Source organism: Oryctolagus cuniculus, chromosome 16, assembly GCF_051225735.1.
Source record: "Oryctolagus cuniculus isolate XC-2025 breed Fujian yellow rabbit chromosome 16, ASM5122573v1, whole genome shotgun sequence".
NCBI classification, from domain to species: Eukaryota; Metazoa; Chordata; class Mammalia; order Lagomorpha; family Leporidae; genus Oryctolagus; species Oryctolagus cuniculus.
In genome coordinates this window covers 39429396-39448061 of record NC_142882.1, presented here as the reverse complement: position 1 = coordinate 39448061, position 18666 = coordinate 39429396, and the positions used below count along the sequence as shown (strand labels likewise).

The 18666-nt window shown below is 47.2% G+C and overlaps 1 protein-coding gene across 18 annotated transcripts in view; it reads left to right on the top strand.

Annotated features, from left to right (window-relative positions):
- LOC149121687 (uncharacterized) overlaps positions 1-18666 on the top strand; it is a 117035-nt gene that overhangs the window by 64491 nt on the left and 33878 nt on the right. For 5 of the 18 annotated variants that reach the window (XR_016222375.1, XR_016222374.1, XR_016222365.1 and 2 more), the window contains exons 2-3: positions 2163-2365; positions 18347-18454. Coding sequence is in view for 5 of the 18 variants with exons in the window: in XM_089315118.1 (XP_089171244.1) it covers positions 18328-18454 (127 nt within the window). In the remaining 13 variants the exon portion in view is untranslated. Of the gene's footprint in view, positions 1-1758; positions 1887-2162; positions 2366-2996; positions 3310-17559; positions 18544-18666 lie in introns of those variants that run through there. The other 13 variants (XR_016222370.1, XM_089315119.1, XR_016222376.1 and 10 more) reach the window with 11 other exon arrangements.

Genomic DNA, 18666 nt, shown 5'->3' with positions numbered 1-18666 from the left:
GTACAGGCTATTTGGGGGGTGAACCAACAGAAAAGGAAGACCTTTCTCTCTGTCTCTCTCACTAACTCTGCCTGTCAAAAAAAAAAAAAATGAGAAAGCAATTTCAAATGACAGAGTTCCACTCAAATGCATGATCATTACAGTTGTGGTAGCTCTGTGAGCTGGACAGAGGGGATCTTTGATAACCTTCAGACTTCCCGAGCTATTTCAACAGGAATATTCATTGCGAATCTTAGTATCTGATGCAAGATGGGATCTTGAATTAGGACCTGAATGGAAACACTTTGATGCCACCGCCGCTGCAGCATTACTCGCTGAAGCCCCCTCCCAAAGTATAAGAGCCAGGAAGATGATGGGTAGATTGAGGAAGCAGTGGAAGCTGAGAAACTACTGATGAAGCATGTGTGTAGGGGCCTGGTGCACATTCCTTTCAGACAAGGTCAAGAACAGAGGACTCTGTCCTGCACCTCTGTATGCTAAATGGTAGTATCTAGAATAACCAGACTGGTCTTGGACTTCTAGAAATGACAGTGTATTGAAGACTAAGCCTCCCCCTGGGTGTGTCTAGCAATACTAGACAAATGAATGTTGTAGTTAAGACATTGGGTGAACTGCGAAGGCAAAGGAAAACCGAAGCAGGCAGATCCCAGACAGACGGGATGTCCCTAAAGTGTGTGTGCTGCAAAGTAGCTGGGAAGCCAAATGGAGCTCTGAGCTGTCTCCTAAGGTGAGGGGACCAATAGAGGATCTCTAGGTCCAGCAGAGCTGGTGGAGGTGGGGGTGGAGTGCAGTGTTGGGAACATTTACAACTTCTAGCAGAAGGGGCTGTACCTCAGCAATAAGGGCAAGTTGTAAAAGTAACTGAGAAGCCGGTGCTGTGGCATAGGGGGTTAAGCTGCTGCCTGCAGTGCCGGTATCCCATATGGGTGCTGGTTCGAGACCCGGCTTCTCCACTTCTGATCCAGCTCTCTGCTATGGCCTGGGAAAGTAGTGGAAGATGGCCCAGGTCCTTGGACCCCTGAACTTGCGTGGGAGACCCAGAAGTAGCTCCTGGCTCCTGGCTTTGGATTGGCGCAGCTCTGGCCATTGCGGCCAATTGGGGAGTGAACCAGTGGATAGAAGACCTCCCTCCCTCCCTCCCTCTGCCTCTCCTTCTCTTTCTGCGTAACTCTTTCAAATAAATAAATAAATAAATCTTTCTAAAAAAGTATCTGAAAGACTGAAACTCTGCTTTGAAAAGCTCAATCCCAGATTGGATTATGTTGAGTGCTGGTACTCTGACTGGCTAGCCTTGCTCCTCTGACCAAAAATGGTAAAAAAAAAAAAAAAAAAAAAAAAAAAAGAAAAAGAAAAAAATCTTGGGAAGAATGTGACATCACATGGAATCTGTCATTCAATTTATTTTATTATGTAATGTCGCTCCCCCTCTTCGTGGAGGAACAACACAGGACCCTGCGTTGTTCTTTTGTCTGCTCGGCCCTCCCCGGGTTTGCTGCTGGTTCTTCCCGAGTTGGCTACCGACCCTTCCACCTCCGTGGAAGGGCGGTTCCCCCTAGCCACTTTCCCCACTTCCGCGGGGGAGCGGCATACCGGCCGGCTCTCTCGGGGGCTGCACAGGTGTTCCTCTTAGATGTTCCTGGTGCATGTTGTCTCTCTCCTCCTTTATAGTCCTCTTCCACCAATCCCAACTCTGCTACCCACATGCTGAGTACGCTGCTCTCCTCCAATCAGGAGCAGGTCCTGCTGTTTATTGGTTGAACTGGAGGCAGCTGTGTAGAAGCTGTTTGCTCCTCTCCCAGCGCCATATTGTGGGAGAGCAGATGCATAGAATAAGTCTTAATTCCAGCAACAGTCTAGTCCGAGTTGCTCCCAGTTGCTCCCCACATGTAAGAAAATAGAAACAAAGGAAGAAAAAGATATTAGAAATCAATCCACAACAGTTCACTTACTGGAGTTTTCAGGCATGGGGTTAAAAATGACTACAGGTGTTATTTCAGTAAAATAGTTAAGATGAGAAACTAACCTTTGTGAAAATAGTAAGATGCAAATTCAAGCACAAAAAATAGAATATTTTAAAAATCTTAATAAGACAATGATTTCCCCAAATTTCATGTTTATCTGCTAATTTAATAATATTTGTTGGGGTATGTGTTTTGGTGCAGTGGCTTGAACTGCTGCTTGGAAAATCTGCATCCCATATTGGAGTGAGGTTGGAGTCCTGGCTCTTGATGCTTCCAATCTAGCTTCCTGTTGGTGACTCCTGGGAGGCAGAAGAGAATGACTCAAGTATTTGGCCACCGCAAACCACATGGGAGACCCAGATGGGTTTCTGGCCTTGCCTAGTCCTGGCTGTTGGAGCTGCTTGGTGAGTGAATCAATGGATAGAATATTCTCTCTCTCTCTCTCTTTCAAGTATGTAAAAGTATTTGATGGATCCAAGCTTTTTCTAGTTACAAGGATTAATTTATGTTTGACTCTCAAAGTCATTTTTGAGCTTAATTAACTTCATGAAAATGCTGGGTAGCATGTTCATTTTTTTAAAAAAGAATAAATTATGGAAAATGGTATTGTAAAGATTTTATGTATCTCTAAATGTCATCATCAAATCTTTGTAACAGTGTAAAGCTGAGAGTGTGTATTTTCAGATCAGAAGCTTAAGTCAATCATTATATAATTAGTGCAAAAGCAAAAAATCTGAGAATTCTATAGGCAAGATTACTTTAAAATCATGTAAAACCCTCTATAACTCTCATTAAGCCTTATTTTATGTCAATAAACTCATTTCTTCCAGCTAAAGGATTTATTTAACCTGTTAAATATATTTGAAAGGAGTTCATATAACTTCATAATATTTTAATTTTATTTCTTAGTTTTCAATTTTTTAAAATAAAAAAATTAATAGTAGTGTTCCAAAGTCTCACATATTAAGTAAAAATTTCAAATGATAGAATTGAAATTCAGCAGTAGTGTTCAACAGTCTCAAATATCAAATTAAGGGGCCGGCGCTGTGGCGCAGTGGGTTAACACCCTGGTCTGAAGCACCGGCATTCCATATGGGCACTGGATCTGGTCCTGGCTGCTCCTCTTCCGATCCAGCTCTCTTCTGTGGCCTGGGAAAGTAGTAGAAGATGGCCCAAATCCTTGGGCCCCTGCACCCAAGTGGGAGACCCGGAAGACGCTCCCGGCTCCTGGCTTCGGATTGGCACAGCTCCGGCCATTGCGGCCAATTGGGGAGTGAACCATTGGATGGAAGATTCTCTCTCTCTCTGCCTCTCCTCTCTGTGTAGCTCTGACTATCAAATAAGTAAATAAATCTTTAAAAAAATCAAACTAAAAAAAATTCAGTAATTTCAACTCATTTCCTTGAGAGTCAACTTACCTCCTTTCACAGGACAAGATAAACAAAGTCTTCTTCCTGTTATTGAGCATTTTATAAAATAGTCTGCCAATAATGGGATTACTCTTAATTTTATGAATAAAAATAAGAACATCTGTTGCTTACTGAGTCTGTCACTATAATTCTAAGTAATTAATTGTCAGGAATAATATGAATTTCTAAAACATTTGGTGCTCCATTTTTTTTTGACAGGCAGAGTGGACAGTGAGAAAGAGAGAGACAGAAATGGTGATCCATTTTTAAACCTACTGTAAACCTATGTTGCTATAAACCAATCATAGTTGCAGCTTCATCTTTTGAATAAGCAATAATAATAGAAAAGTTAACACTTTTTCCAATTATTGTTGAGTTTCAAATATAGACAACTCTTTTATATCATGAATAAACTCTGTATTTTTTAAACATTTATTTTTATTTATTTGAGATACAGAGTTACAGAGTCAGAGACTGGGGTGGGGTGGGGTTTTCCATCTGCTGGTTCACTCCCCAAATGACTGAGTTTCTGTCTGACCCAGGGCCAGACATTGTGGGCATTTGGGGAATGAGCTACTGTATGGGAAATTTCTCTCTCTCTCTCTGCCTTTCAAATAACATAAAATACAGATTAGGAACACATACAATGGGTATGCAACAGTCCAGCAATGGGAAAAAAAAATCCATCAAGACTAGAGAATGTTAGAAAATAAAATGACCTCTCTCTTTGGGTCTGGATCCAGAAAAATACTACTTTGTTTCCTAGACTGTCCCTAAATTATTTAATATATGTAGCCTTACCCGTAAAGCTGTCAGATACACATGAAAATACTACAACATTTAAATTTAGAGGAAAGATGTGGGCTAAGAGTGAAACATAAGAGGATGATTGGAAACCAGTGATATATTTTAAATGTCAGGGTTCTATCAGAGCAGCTTCTGCAGCAAACAGAGGCAATAAAATCTTCCGTTCAAATCCATTCTCAGGGGGTGCAGTCCCAGGGAAGTGGAAGTAAGGAAATAGGAATGAAACTGAGAAGGAACCAGGGCAAGTACAAGTGCTATGGAGTTGGCTGCCATTAGCTTTCCAGGCAACTGTCTCACAAGACCATTTTTGGAGAGGCCACGTGAACAGAATTTCTGGAAAGTCTTTCTGGGGACAGCAAAGAGAAGAATTTATCTGGAAGCCACCTTTTCCTACTGGTCAAAGATTTACCCAGCAGGGGGATAACTTCACAGGATAATAACAACATATTCCCAGGTGCATACAGTTGGTCATTAAGAGTCCACAGCTTCTCATGCCCTCGCAGTAGTGGAGACGCTGGGGAGGAGAGAAGAGGCAGGCCACTGTGGGTTTGTGCCATGGAAACTGAGCAAAAACAAGTGGCCGAGGGCCCAGGAGGTGGGAGTCCCTGAGTGGATCTAAGGAAGAGAGTGTGAGACTCTTGCCTGGGCAGCCCAGCGTTGGAATGCCTGGCCCCTAAAATAACTCACCCGCCCATAGGGAATTGGTGAGGCTCCCTTTTTTGCCTCCTTTTAGGCACCAGGACACATACAGATCCTCCTCCTCCTTGAGCAGATGAGGACCCATCTGCTGTAAGATATATTTGATAGAAAGTAACTGACAGGTTCAACCAACAAATCAAGGAAATGTACTAGTTCAGATAAGAGGAAGTCCGGGTGGTGGTGGTTCCAACGGCTAAGTCATGCTTAAACTTCCAACTTTCAAGTGATCTACCACCTGCCCAGATAGATTTATTTGCCTCCCTGCCTCCCTCCCTGCCTTCCTCCCTCCCTCCCCGCCCCTCGCTTGCTCATTTTCCCTCCCTCCCTCCCTCCCTCCCTCCCTTCCTTCCTTCCTTTCTTCCTTTTTTTGTACAATGAAATAGTCATATGTAGTATGTTCCAACATCATTAATTTTTCTGAGTTCCCTTTACGTGCCAGCTTCAGCACTCTGCAGTATAGAAGCCAACTGCTTTGTCAGCTATTTCACACTACCTATGAAAAGTTGCCAATTTCTCAGCTAGAAAAATTAGTGGGATTCTTATTTATTTCTTCTCCATCTCTGGCACCTGAACAAATCAAAACTTCCCTGTTCCCTTATGTACTGTAGCTCCTCTTCCTTAATCATGTTTTGTAGTTTTAGGATTTCTGCTTGCTAGCAAAGCCAACACGGCTAACTGAAGCAGAAGTTCATCTATTGAACAGGTACCTAGGCTGACAGAATCTATGGGCAAGAGGGTAAACAACTCGAGCAGAAACCAGAACAGGATAGGCAGAGTCCACATCGCTGCTGGCAGCACAGTCACTCTACAGCTGGATCTGTCATCCCTGGCTCAGTGCACCTGCCCTGCCCAGCCCTGGCGTACAACCTCACCCATCCGTTTGGTGATGACTTCTCATCACAGGTCTTTGCTGAAAATCACAAACAATTAATGATACTTGAATTTCAGAAGTGGAGACTGTTATAAATGACTTGTTTCAGTTATTATCCCTAAAGACCTGGTTTTTCAAATAATGAATTTAAAAACGCTGTCCAATAGCAAATTTAATTATTATGCAGTCTAGATTTCTCTGTTGGAGCTTCACTATAAATGACTGATGTTGTCTCCCCATTGGTTTTACTTCAGTTTTAGTAAAAAATATCAGGTAATTTAAATTTTCTGACAGACTATTTGCTATGGTTTTTGGCAGCTAAAGGAATAAGCGTATTCAGCATGCATAGCTTGAAATTAATTGTAATTAAATCAAATCAGCTAACATCTCTAGGTACTCAACCAGAGAGAAAGTGACTTAACCACTTATTAGATTGTATTTGTTATTTTGTGACATTGTGCTGATGGACACCCTGAGAAATCCAAGATGAGATATGTAATGTAATAAACCTCACGTGATTATCCACAGAGCAAAATCTACTTTTATCTAAGCTGTCCAGATTTTTTAGTACCAGCTAAGGAGGTGGCTTGTGTTATCCATGCTAGTGTGATTATAGATAGGTAAAAAATGGGGGCTCATTTCAGCCTGGAGGGTCTCTCTTCCAAGGAACCCCCAAACTGTGACTACATTTTATGTATGTTTTTGATGTATTTAGTTAAATACTCATTCAGAAAACTTAATTTTGGAAATTGGCTCTATAAGAAACACATGAACAAAATGTTGACTGATTTTTAATAATCTGCCAGCATCTTAGATGTTATGTTGAACAAGTCAAAAATCTTCATAAACACTATCGTGTCTCCAGTGAGACTGAGTTAGGGGTTTTACAAAGGAAAAAAGCAGATCCCAGAGGGTCCTCTGAATTGCTTGTATTCACAACATTAATGAACAGAATCAATGATGAGATTATTTTGCTTTTAGTACAGTATAAGGAAGCTGTCCCCACTGGGCTCTTTGCCATCACTGCATGGTTGCATGAGATAGGCTGCTCACTACCCTCATTCTGCTGAAATTGCCTATGGAAAACTCTATCCAAATAAACCTAGAAATGTAATTTTTTTTAATCTAACCAAGCAGAAAGGCCAAGGATAATGTGTGATGTGCTGAGACTGGATTCCAGTTAATTATGAAGGATTTATAAATGGTTTCATTGCAGGAGGGATGACCTTGTGCTGGGCCAAGTGGCAGGATGCTGTCCCTGTCCCACCTGGAGGGCAGCTCTGGCAAAACAACATATCAGGACCAGCTGGAAGCCGGCTTGTCCACCTGCATGAGCCCTTTGGGAGATGCTTCAAAAGTGCCCATGGAAGCCTGGGGAATGCAGCTCTCTCCCTCCCCACTCGACCTCACCCCCAACCTTTAAAGAGCTTTAGGAGCTCCCTGGGTTTCTGTGGCTGGAATGCCTTCTGCACTTGGCAGTTGTGAAACTGATTCAGATCCATTACAGACTTACCCTTGACCTTGGAAGGGTCAGGTGCTCTTTTTCAAGTGTCTGATGTTGTAATCCTCCTTGAGAGGTACAGATTGGAGGGAGGGGGTGACCTGTGACTTTTCTAGTCCCCTGGCTGACTGAGAGCCACATGTGCATTCCAGCACTGCAACTGTCCCCACACCTTCCCTAGAGGGCAGTCCACCTGCTCTCCCCAGCCGCCCCTTTGAAGTGGACGGCTTCCTTTCTCAAGACACCCCCATCACTCAACTTCCCACTCCACTGGCCTCTCCCTGTACTGTGGGGGAAACACACACACACACACACACACACACAGTAAACACAGACAGGACTCTAAGTTCAGACAATGGAAGTTGATGTGATTCTTTTTCATTTTGACTTCACAAAAGTAGACACAAGGTTTTCCATGCTTCTTAACATACAGGAATGACGCAAAGAAGCAAACATGTTAAATCAGGCCTTTGTTATGTGGTGACTTGAGGGTTATTCTTGTTTTTAAGATTTATTTCATAGGCAGAGTGAAACACACATACACACATGCCACACACACACACACACACACACACATAGTGGATCTTTCATCCATTGACTCACTCCCCAAATGCCTGCAGTGGGCTTAAGCCAGGAGCCAGGAACTCCAGTTGGGTCTCCTACCTGGGTGGCAGGGGCTCTGGTACTTGAGTCCTCATCTATTACTTCCCAGGTACATTAGTATGGTGTCATCTGGAAAGTGAAGGAGCCAGGATTCTAATAGGCCCTCTGAAATGGGGTGTGAGTGTCCCAAGTGGCGGCTGAACCAGCTCCACCACAGTGCCCTCCCCTGAGGGCCATTCCTTTTTTTTCACACAGTTTTTGCAGAAATATATATATTTTTTTCACAACTGTAATTGTAGATGCAATTTTGTATTCTTTAAAAATCAGTATTTCACTCATGGATATTTTTCTGTGATGTCACTAATTATAATTTTTATTGCATGTAATCCCATCTAATTACATACCATAATTTATTTAACCATTTACCCGCTGGATAATTTAAATGAGATTCTAGTTTCTTTGTTTAGATAACTTTTATTTAATAATATAAATTTTGAAAGTACAACTTTTGGATTATAGAGGTTTTCCCCCCATAACCACCCTCTCACCCGCAAACCATCCCATCTCCTGCTCCCTCTCCCATCCCACCCTTCATTAAGATTCATTTTAAACTATCTTTATATATAGAAGATCAACTTAGTATATACTAAGTAAAGATTTCAACAGTTTGCACCCACACAGACACACAGAGTATAGAGTACTGTTTGAGTACTAGTTTTATCGTTAATTCTCATAGTACAACACATTAAGGACAGAGATCCTACATGAGGAGAAAGTGCACAGTGACTCCTGTTGTTGATTTAACAATTGACACTCTTATTTATGAAGTCAGTAATCACCCAAGGCTCTTGTCATGAGCTGCCAAGGCTGTGGAAGCCTCTTGAGTTCACAAATTCCGACCTTATTTAGACAAGGCCATAATCAAAGTGGAAGTTCTCTCCTCCCTTCAGAGAAAAGTACCTCCTTCTTTGATGGAGGGCCATTCCTAAATGTAAGCAGATGCCACATTATGATCCAGAATGGACGATTTCTTGCTATTTTTCTATTAAGATATAAAAACACCATTGTGAAATTCATACAGACTCATCATAATTGTCTAGTTTTTTCATCAGTTATCAAATTATATAGTGACTTACTGAACAGGCAGGAGTGTGCTTGTTGTGTGTTTGTCATTTTAGAACAATGATCAACAATGATGAATTACTTGAACTATGTATTATTATTATTTTTTTTTACCAGCAAGCACTTGAAAGAACACAAACACAATCTTGGTTTCTCTACTTCTTCTAGCCATGGGAAGTTAACATGTTCACATCCACGTGATCACTAGCATCACAGAAAGCAGAGCCTGAAATAATACCTTTTTGTATCTCTGGGATCTTGTTCTGTTGGGATGTCTAACACCACTTTCCATTCTAAAGCAGGGTCAGCTGAAAGGGATCAGGATGGAGTCTGGGTTGATTTTGTTAGTTTGGGAGAAGTTCCTTCGCCTCCAGGAGCCACAGTGTCAATGTCTCTGTCTCTGAGACACTGGAATGACTGCTCCTTTGTGAGGTTAAAGGAGAAGGCTTCAAAAGCCGGGGCTGAGCTGTGCCGACTGCCTCTCTCTGGGAGAGGCTGTGGAAGTTCAGGAGACTGGCTTTTTCTCCAGGTCTTCCCGGCTCCTCAGTTGATTGCTCTCTCATTGTAGAGCAAGAACCACCTCTGCCAGCAGTTCCAATGCCCCACCAAGCAGGGGTCTTTCAACAGTAGCATCAGCCATGTTATAGTATTTTCTCAACCATTTTGATCAAACTACCAGCTTCATGTTCAGAGCCTCCTGGATTGACAATGAGAAGTTTCCGTGAATGGCTGATGGCTCAAATGTTTTAACTGAAATGGCAACATGAGAGGCCTCACAGATTTTTCAGGTCCTACTTAATTATTCAAAATGTAAAATCTGTTGTTCTTTTGTTGAATAATTTTTACTAGTATCAGTTCTCTTTGAAGCCAAGTTTACATAAAAATTTATTAATCATTTTGTTTTTATGCATATTTAAATCAGTTACTGTTGTAGGACTTTTTTGCTGTAACTTCTTTAATTATTCTGAAAATGTTACAACTCACAAAAAGCTCATAAACTCCTAAATTCATTAAGTATCATAATTATTCTGCCCCCTTACACATTTCTCTCTCCTCAAGTCTTTGAAAATAGGATGCATAATCATGATACTTGTAAATTTTATTTTATTTTTCAAAGATTTATTTATTTTAAAGAGTTACGGGGGGGGGGAAGAGAAAGATGTTTCATCTGCCAATCCAATTCCTGGATGGCCAAAATGGCCAGGGCTGGGCCAGGACAAAGCCAGGAGACAGGAGCTTTCTCTGGGTCTTCCACATGGATGCAGGGGCCCAAACACTTGGCCCATCCTTTGCAGCTTTACCAAGGTCATCAGCAGGAAGCTGGATTGGAAGTGGAGCAGCCAGGACATGAACTGGTGCCCATGTGGGATGCTGCCTTTGTAGGTGGCAGCTTTACCTGCTATGCCGCAATGCTTGCCCCATCACATTCCATAACTTCTAATGTCATTCTTTATGTTGACATGACAGGCTGGCCTTTTTACTTTCTTGATCCTTGAGTCTCTCCCTTAATACAGTGAATGGTTTCTGAATCACATCAGCCCCGCTGAGTTCAGGGCCCATCCATAAGTCAGAGAGTGGACACAGATGCCACATGGACAGGGATCATGGCAGGTCACACCAGGAGAGGAAGCCACAGCCATGGGCACACAGAGGGATAGTGAATGTTTGCTCAAAGATGAGTGAATGAATGAGAGAAGAATGGAAGCAAGAGAAGCAGTCCTGGGTGGGGTCACAGGGCTCCCAGCACAGAGTGCACCCCAGTCTATCCCACATTAAGCCCCTTCTACTGGGGGGAGAAGGGATGTCACACTGCACCTGCTCCACTCCCCCTCCAATCATACAGAACATTCCTGGGTCAGCAGAAGGAGGAGACCCCCCTAGGGAGGGCCTTCCTTGTCCCTGGGCCCCAGAGGACCTCCAAACTGCTGCCACGTGGCTGTTCATGGGCAAATGTTACAGGGCAAGATTCCCACATCTGTTCTTAGGGAGTGCTGTGCACAGCTGAACAGGAAAGCCTGGCTGTCTCCCATTTCTCTGATGGGGAAACTGAGGCTCAGAGTCTTGTCTGTAGTCAGCAGCTTGAAAGAGTGGCCATGACCATCCTGTCTCTCTGACTCTGCATCCTGAACTCAAGGCCCTGCTGAGGTCTCCATGGGACTCGGGGTCCCAGCGTCCTTCAAGGGCTGCACCCTCCCTGCCTGCAGCCTTCCGAGAAGTCAGGAGTTAGAGGCACCCCCATCTCAGGCTGTGTGTCCATGCATGTCAGGACCAGGAGTTCCGGGAACTGTAGGCCACAGAAACCTCTCCCAAGGCATCTGGGTGCAGTCTCATTATCAAGGGAGTCCCAGGGTTTATGGCAGCTTCTTGTCTTAAACCTGGCTCTGCTGCTAAGTAGACTGCAGAGAGCAGGGCCTCTAGCCTTAGTGGGGACCTCACATGCCCATGTCACTGAGTGGTCAGGACACAGTGAGAGACCCACGTGAGGACAGAGGCCTGCAGGGGCTCACCTCTCAGCTGTTCATACTCACATCTCCCCACAACAGCCCAGAGCTCGCATCTCTCTGGCCCCTGCCCCCTCTGTCCCCTGTGCTGGGGCAGCCCGCCTCTTTTGGACCCTACAGTTGATCAGGGAATCAGGCTACACCACTAGTCATGGTGAGATAACCCTCAGCTCAGCTTCCTGGGGGTGGGCTCCAGCCATTAGACCCCAGGACCTGGAACTAGACATGACCATGAGCTCATGACCTTGTGATGGGGACATTGGCTGTCCTGAGTGGCGTACACTCCACTCTGTGCATTCCCAGTGCCGGGGAGCACAGGTCTCTGGGGCTGTCCAAGCCAAGGCAGCCAAACTGAGCTGCCTGGGACTCTGCAGGGGAGGTGCACCCACTGCCACCCACTCCCTCCAGTTGGCCTGACCTGGGCTCCAGGCTGATGGGTGTGCAGGGTGCACAGGCATCAGGTGATCTGGGACATTTTCCAGAGGGACAGTCATGGGGCCAGTGCTGTCACTGGGTGTGATCCAGGCCATTCCCAGGAATACACACAAGTCAGCATTCCAGTGCCCCAGCTTCCTCCTCCACAGGCATCCCTCAGCCCTAGTGGGTCAGCTGAGAAGCCCATTAAGAAAATCCCTGTGGCTATAATCTCTTGATGAAATTCATAGCCTTCATACTCCCTCCTAGCTTTCTGTGATGTCCTTGTGTGCCCACAGGCCACACAGTCTGGCTCATGCTGGGGAGGGGAGTCCTCATCTGGGATCAGCACAGCCATGACCTGGGTGGGGCTTCCCTCTCAGGGGGTTCCTGATCTGCAAATGGGGAGTGACAGCAGTGCTTCCCCATGGCTGAGATACGGGGCCCAGTGCACCTGGCCAGGGGCCCAGAAATCGCAGGAGCTCAGGGAAAGAGCAGTCACTGTCCTTGGGGACATCCTCTGTGTCTCCATCTTCCCAGCCATGACACATCCATCTCATCTGCACACCAGACAGTCTGGATCACATGGGGTCCTGGACAAGGCTCCCCTGTCTCCTGTGCAGTGAGCCAACCCCTGCTCTGCTTCTCTGCCAGTGACCCATTGTTGAGCACAGGGACAGAGACTGTGACAGCTTCTGTGTGTGGCCCATGGCTCTGAGGCTGTGCCCTAAGAACCACCTACCCTCTCCCTGTACACCCCTCATCCCAGAAGCTGGGGAGCTCCCAGTGTGTGCAGGGAGGTGCAGTGCATCGCATTCCTTGTACCAGTGATGGCTGTGGGCAGGGCTGCCATCCCATTTCACAGATGAGGACATTGAGGCTGCAGTGAGAACACCCACTGCAGGTCAGTTCTGTCTGACCTTAGAGCCCACGTCTATGACCATGGGGAGGTGCTGCCCTATCCATAACAGTGTCCCCATGTTCATTGCTTTCCTTGGCCTTCCCATTATTTGCTGCTCTTTGTCCAAAAAGGCAACCCTGGCTCTGCCCCTGGGAGGTGTCAGTGTCGTCTTCAGAGTATCCAGAGCCTTGGCATTGGGGCCACTGTGCAGTGAGAGTGGGGAGGGGAGGGCAGGGCCTGGGGAGTTTGCACAGTGCAAATTGTACATACACACTGGGTAAGGAATTAAATTTTATTATAGTATAGGGACAATAAGGTGGAGAAAAGGAACACAATGGGGAGGAGTAAAGAGAAATACAGGATCACGGGGATGGGGAAGGACAGGTGTGGCACTGGGGCTGAAGCAGAAGGGACTGCAGGAGCTGGGGCTGAGGCCGGGGCCAGTGCTGTGTCTGGTGCACCCTGCTCAGTCCCTGAGGACACGGCTGTCCCCCGCGCATCCTTGTGCCAGTGCTCCTCCTTGGAGGGCCAGCACTGCTCCAGCAGGAATGTTGCTTGAAGGTCAGTGGTCTGTTCTGCTCCAGCCGTGAGGTCAGGTGCCGGGCCTGGCCCTTGCCTTGCTTCACTTCCAGCACAGGTGGAGCCGTCCTCAGGCCCCACTGTCCCAGCTGTGAGATGGGCATTTATGGAACCCCTGGGCTCTCTCTGGGCAACGGTTACCAAGTGACTGAGTGGGACCTCAGGTGGTTTGTGCATGCTGGGGAACATCTGTGATGGTAGCTTCAGAGCTGTGAGCATGTTTGACCTCTGCCCCACCACACAGAGCTCATCAGTTTTAGGCAACTGATGCAGGTCTGGGCTGCTGGCGATCCCCAGCCTGCTGTGCTGCTCCAGGGGCGAGGCTGACTGGTCCTGGACCTGGGGGACAAGAGCGAGAATGGCAGGGAAGAGGCAGTCCCAGAGATCCCTCCACAGCCAGCAGCTCTGGGCCTCAGGCTGCCCCCACCTCTGAACTCCAACCTCCCTCCTCCAAGGGTGAAGAGGCCCCATCCCCCCACACCCAGGGCCCATGAGGTCCCAGTGGTGTCCTGGCCAGCAGAGACCTGCCCTGGCTACCAGACTCACCCTGGCCTTTTTCTGTTTTAAGCGCCAGGTACGTCGGGAGTGAGGGTTGGCCCAATGTCCCCACCACTGGGCAAGGCGCCCACAGCAGGGTTTCTTGGGGCCTGGGCTTCGGCATCGCGGGATGCAACAAAGGAACATCTTCTTATGAGACTCTTATCCAAGTGAGCTGGCTTAGACTCAACTCTGGAATGTTGGGGTGGTTGCCGGGGCAGCCAGTTCAATAGGTCATCACCAACATAGTGAGGCCACTTCCTGTGGCTCCTAAGCTCAGCCCCCTCCTCACACAAAATATCCCCAAATTCTCAGTGGGCACTACCTATTCCACTACCCCATGCCATGTGCCCACTGTCCACAGTTGCACCAACACAGGCAGCACCTGCCACAGGGCTGGCCTGGTGGCAGACAGTGTCACCTGGCTCAGACCTGCTCTCTCATCCTTGTACAAGTTTGATCCTGCACAGATCATTGTCCCTCTCTGGACATTCTCAGTCTCTCTTCTTGTCTCTGGGGATCATTCTAGCATCTGCTTGAAGGGATGCCATCAGTGCTGTAGTGCCAAGGAACCCCTAAGCCTGGCATCACCTGTATGATGCAAACACCCTAGGTGTGGGAGATCCCAAGAAGGGCTGGACAAGGAATGGGGCATGCTTAGAGTTCTAGGAAAAGGAGGGGCTTCCCTGGCCTCTCCTGCCACATCTTAGGCACTCCATAGGTCTGGCTGTGGCATAACAGGAAATCTGATTCTCATGCCATGGTTGTCCTTTCTTCTCTCTCTCTCTCTCTCTCTCTCTCTCTCTCTCTCTCTCTCTCTCTTTAAGTTTATTTGAAAGAGTGAAAGAGAGAGAGGGAGAGACACAGAGCATTGTGTTACATCTGTTGGTTCACCCCTCCCCCATAAAAGGTTGTCATTCCAAAGTGAGCCTGGCAGAACTCCATCTGCATCTCTCCCATGGGTTGCAGGAGCCCACATATGGGGACAGTTTTCCACTGCTTTCCCAGTTGTCTGAGCAGGGAGCTGGGATGGAAGTGGGGAACCAGTGCTCAAACTTACACTGAGGTATGGGATGCAGGAGTTGCAGGTGATGACTTAACCTGCTGTTCCATGACACAGGCCCCAGGGAGACAATTTTACCTCCCTGTTTTTCTCTTACTCCTCACAAGTTTGTAATGCTCTTCTTTATGCTCCTTCTGATAGAGGCTGAGCTATAGCCAACACTCCAGCAATGACAATGGTGACCTACGTGGGATGGTTCCTAGCCTAGTGTTGGGGCTTCTGGGAACTGGGAGTTCAGCAGTTGGCAGTGTCAGATTAAAGAATGCCAGGCAGCTTGTGGGTAACACTTGCTGCATCCTGGGTCAAGATGTCCATCACCAAGATCTGAGCAATGGTGGCAGCAGCAGATCCAGGAGCACTTACTCTTGGGGACACTTACTCCACCTTATGGCACTCAGGTGTGGCTTGGGGCCTGGCCATTCTGAGCTGCTGATGCAGAGAGCTGAGAAGTGCATGGTCACCTGCACTCCTGTTTGTCTAGCATCTTACGGGAATCATGGCTGAGTCATTGGGGCAGCTCTGATAAGTGTCAAATACCCCAGACATGATTACCAAAACCGGAAGTTCAGCAACAGATCACAGTTGTGGAGGAGAAAGGGACAGCCTTTCCCAGGATGCCAGAATGCTGGGGTGAGGCTCTCCCCTGGGAGACAGAGGAGTGCAAAGCGAGAGGTCTGAGAAAGCCCTGAGCCTGGTCTCTGGGTTGCTGGGTCTGACCTTCCCTGCTTCACAGCATGGGGCCACTTTCTTCTGGGTTAGAGACCTCTACCTTCTATAGGTAGAAATTGAGAGGGAATTTCATGGTTCACAATGGATGACTCTGATGTTGGGTTCACCTTCCCACCACTTGATGTAAGTCTGGGATTTTATTCTTCTTGCTCCCCCAGTCCCTAGAGGCTTTCATGTTTCACCAGTTTTGTGTACCTTCCCACAGGGGGGAGGGTAGAATATCCTTTCCAAGCTGGAATCTGGACTTAAACCATCCCCCATCCGACTCCTGTAACTCTACAGTGGCCTCTACATCCCAAAGAGGATAAGGGGGTGTGTAAGACAGCAGGCTTCCTGGGACCCTGATGCCCAGGAAAGTCAGGGGTTTCTAACAGCTGCTTCCTATCTCAGAGTGTCCAGACAACCTAAACACTATCAGTCCTGAAGCTAATCCTCTTTATTGGTGGACACTGCCTTCTGTGTTTCGTGAGCCATAACATGGAGAACATCAGCATGGGGGGGGGACAGAAAGATGTGGACACAGGCTACTGGCTTGCTTATTGCTCTTCAGTTTATTCCAGGGACCCCAAGAGGATGAGGGACACTGACACAGGTGGGTGACCCGGAAACCACAAAGCGCCCATCCAAATGTTAGCAGCTAAGTTAGAGCCTCGCCCATGTGCCTACAGCAAGCAGGAAGGACACTGGTGAGGAGTGGCAAAGGTGTCCCCAGACGGGAAGGGCTCAGCTCCCCTCAACAGAAGAAGACTGATGGGTTACTAGCTCTGCAGATGGCTCCTCTAGATAAAATCCAAATCCTCTGTGGTGCCCCTGGATACCCTAGAGATAGGACAAGCTGGAGAGAGAGAAGATGGACACTGGAGTCACAAAACGAGCTATTAAAGGAGTTTCAGTGAAAGCAGACACAGAGAGGGGTGGAATGTTTGCCCTGTGTCCTGGTTTTAAAGTTCTGACTCACTGATTCCCTGAGCTTCCCGTCCCACCCTTGGGAAGAGACTGGTTATGAAATCAGATGCTTCTGTTTCTAAGCCAGGATGGAGCAGCAGTGGATGTCTAAGTCATTAAAAGCCTTCTCAGGGTGGGATTTGAAGCAGGAGTTTGGACACTGTGGGGGATACACACATCCTACATGGTGGTGCTTAGATTCCAGTCCTATCTCTACTTTGATTCTAGCTTCTTGTGTATGTACTCCTGGGGAGGCAGCACATGATGGCTCAACTGGTTGGGTCCCTGCCACCCATGTGTCAGACCTCAATTGAGTGCCCAGCCCCAGTAGTGGCATTTCAGGGGTGAATCAGCAGATGTGTGATATCTGTGTCTATGTCAAATAAGTATTGTTTAAAAAAAACTGTAGAGGGAAATTTGATATTTGGTCTGCTTATGATCATCAAAGTGGTATTGGGGTAGGTTTTGGTTTCCAAGATGGCTGGAGTCCCTAAATTTTAGGCATAAGACACATATCACTTGCTGCCCGGAGACCCCAATTGTCTGGAAACCATCCAGTAAGTCCCTAAATATGAATCAGTTAGCCTTTTCCTAGAAATTCATGAAAAGTGCTTAAAGGTCTTTTCCAAATCCTTAACCTGTGTTACAGCAACCATAAAAAGAAATTAGGATTCAGCCCATGTGAATTATCTATGGAAGGCTCTTTCCCAATTGTGCTGGGCCCTTGACCTGCCAAAGGTGGAAAATGAGAACAAGAAAACACAATGAGGGCAGGTAGTGGCTGCTCTCATCTGGTGTGCAAATAAGACCTACTCTCACCTACACAGGTAGAAAGCCTACCCCCTTGATTGTAAACTGAGCTCTCTTCAGGAGCAGTTTAACCCCATCTGGGCAGGACCACACCTGGCCCTGCTAACGACTGACTGTTCTCTTAAACTACCACACGGGATTCCTTTAAGTCTCCACACCTGAGAGCAGAGAAGTTCTGTGTTTCACCTGAACCTTACATGGCTCCTTGGAGAGCCTCTGTCAGACCTCAAACTGCTGCTCTACTGGGCCCCACATATAATGTCAGGAAAGGACGCCTATAAACGCCTGCCCTGTTGCCCATAGCCTCTGGGGGCTACACCCGGTGTCTCAAGTCCTTTGTGGGTGTTGAGTAGGAGAGTCTCTCTCCACCAGCCTGGGCCATGTCCAGGATCATCAAGAAGTAGTTACAGCAGCTTGACTTCCTGCCTTACCCCTCAAGATGGGAGTGAAATGTCTTAGGGGGCATCTTGTAGCCAAATGTGTAGGATTTGGGGGAAGTGGGGAGGGGAGAAATGGACCAGGGGCTGGGAATGTAAACCGCCTAGAGCTTGTTTTCCTGATGTACCCGGGGAGCTGAAATTGTTACATTGAACTCAGAGTGTCTGGACTGCTACAAACCACCACTGAAGCAGCAGCAAGAAGCCAGTTCCAGTCAGATCTTGCAGACCTGAGCTAGGCTTTCCTCATAGCGCGGTCCGGTTCTTCACCAGGGGAGGAGACGGCCGCCATTTGCTGAACTGAGGAAGTATGAAGATTGGCCCGGGCGGAAGCAGGAGGGCCCTCCGGTCTGTGGCTGGCCTTGGCCATGCCCTTCCCCCTGCTACAGAAGCCCAGGCAGACGATGGGGTAGTTTCTTTGGGGGAACCCTTCTTCCCATGGCCTACTTTTCACTAGGTTATGTGGGGACGCCTGAAGCCAGTGGACCCTGGCAGCGGACACCCGGATGTGCGGCCTTCCCAGCGGCCCCGGCGAGGCCCGAATGGTCCACAGCTGCGGGAAACGGTAAGAGGCGGCCGCCATGACGACGGCGTCCTCTCCTCCCCCTGGGACGCCATTTTGGAAACATTTTCTTCATTCAGGCATCCTTGGAGGTATCCGAAACCCTCCCCCTAGATATTTTATTAGAAGTTTCTAACAGCAAAGTCGGCATTTGCAGCCCAAACGCAGGCCTCCTAACTGGGGCACTCCCTCTCCCCTCCCGCACAGCGCCCACA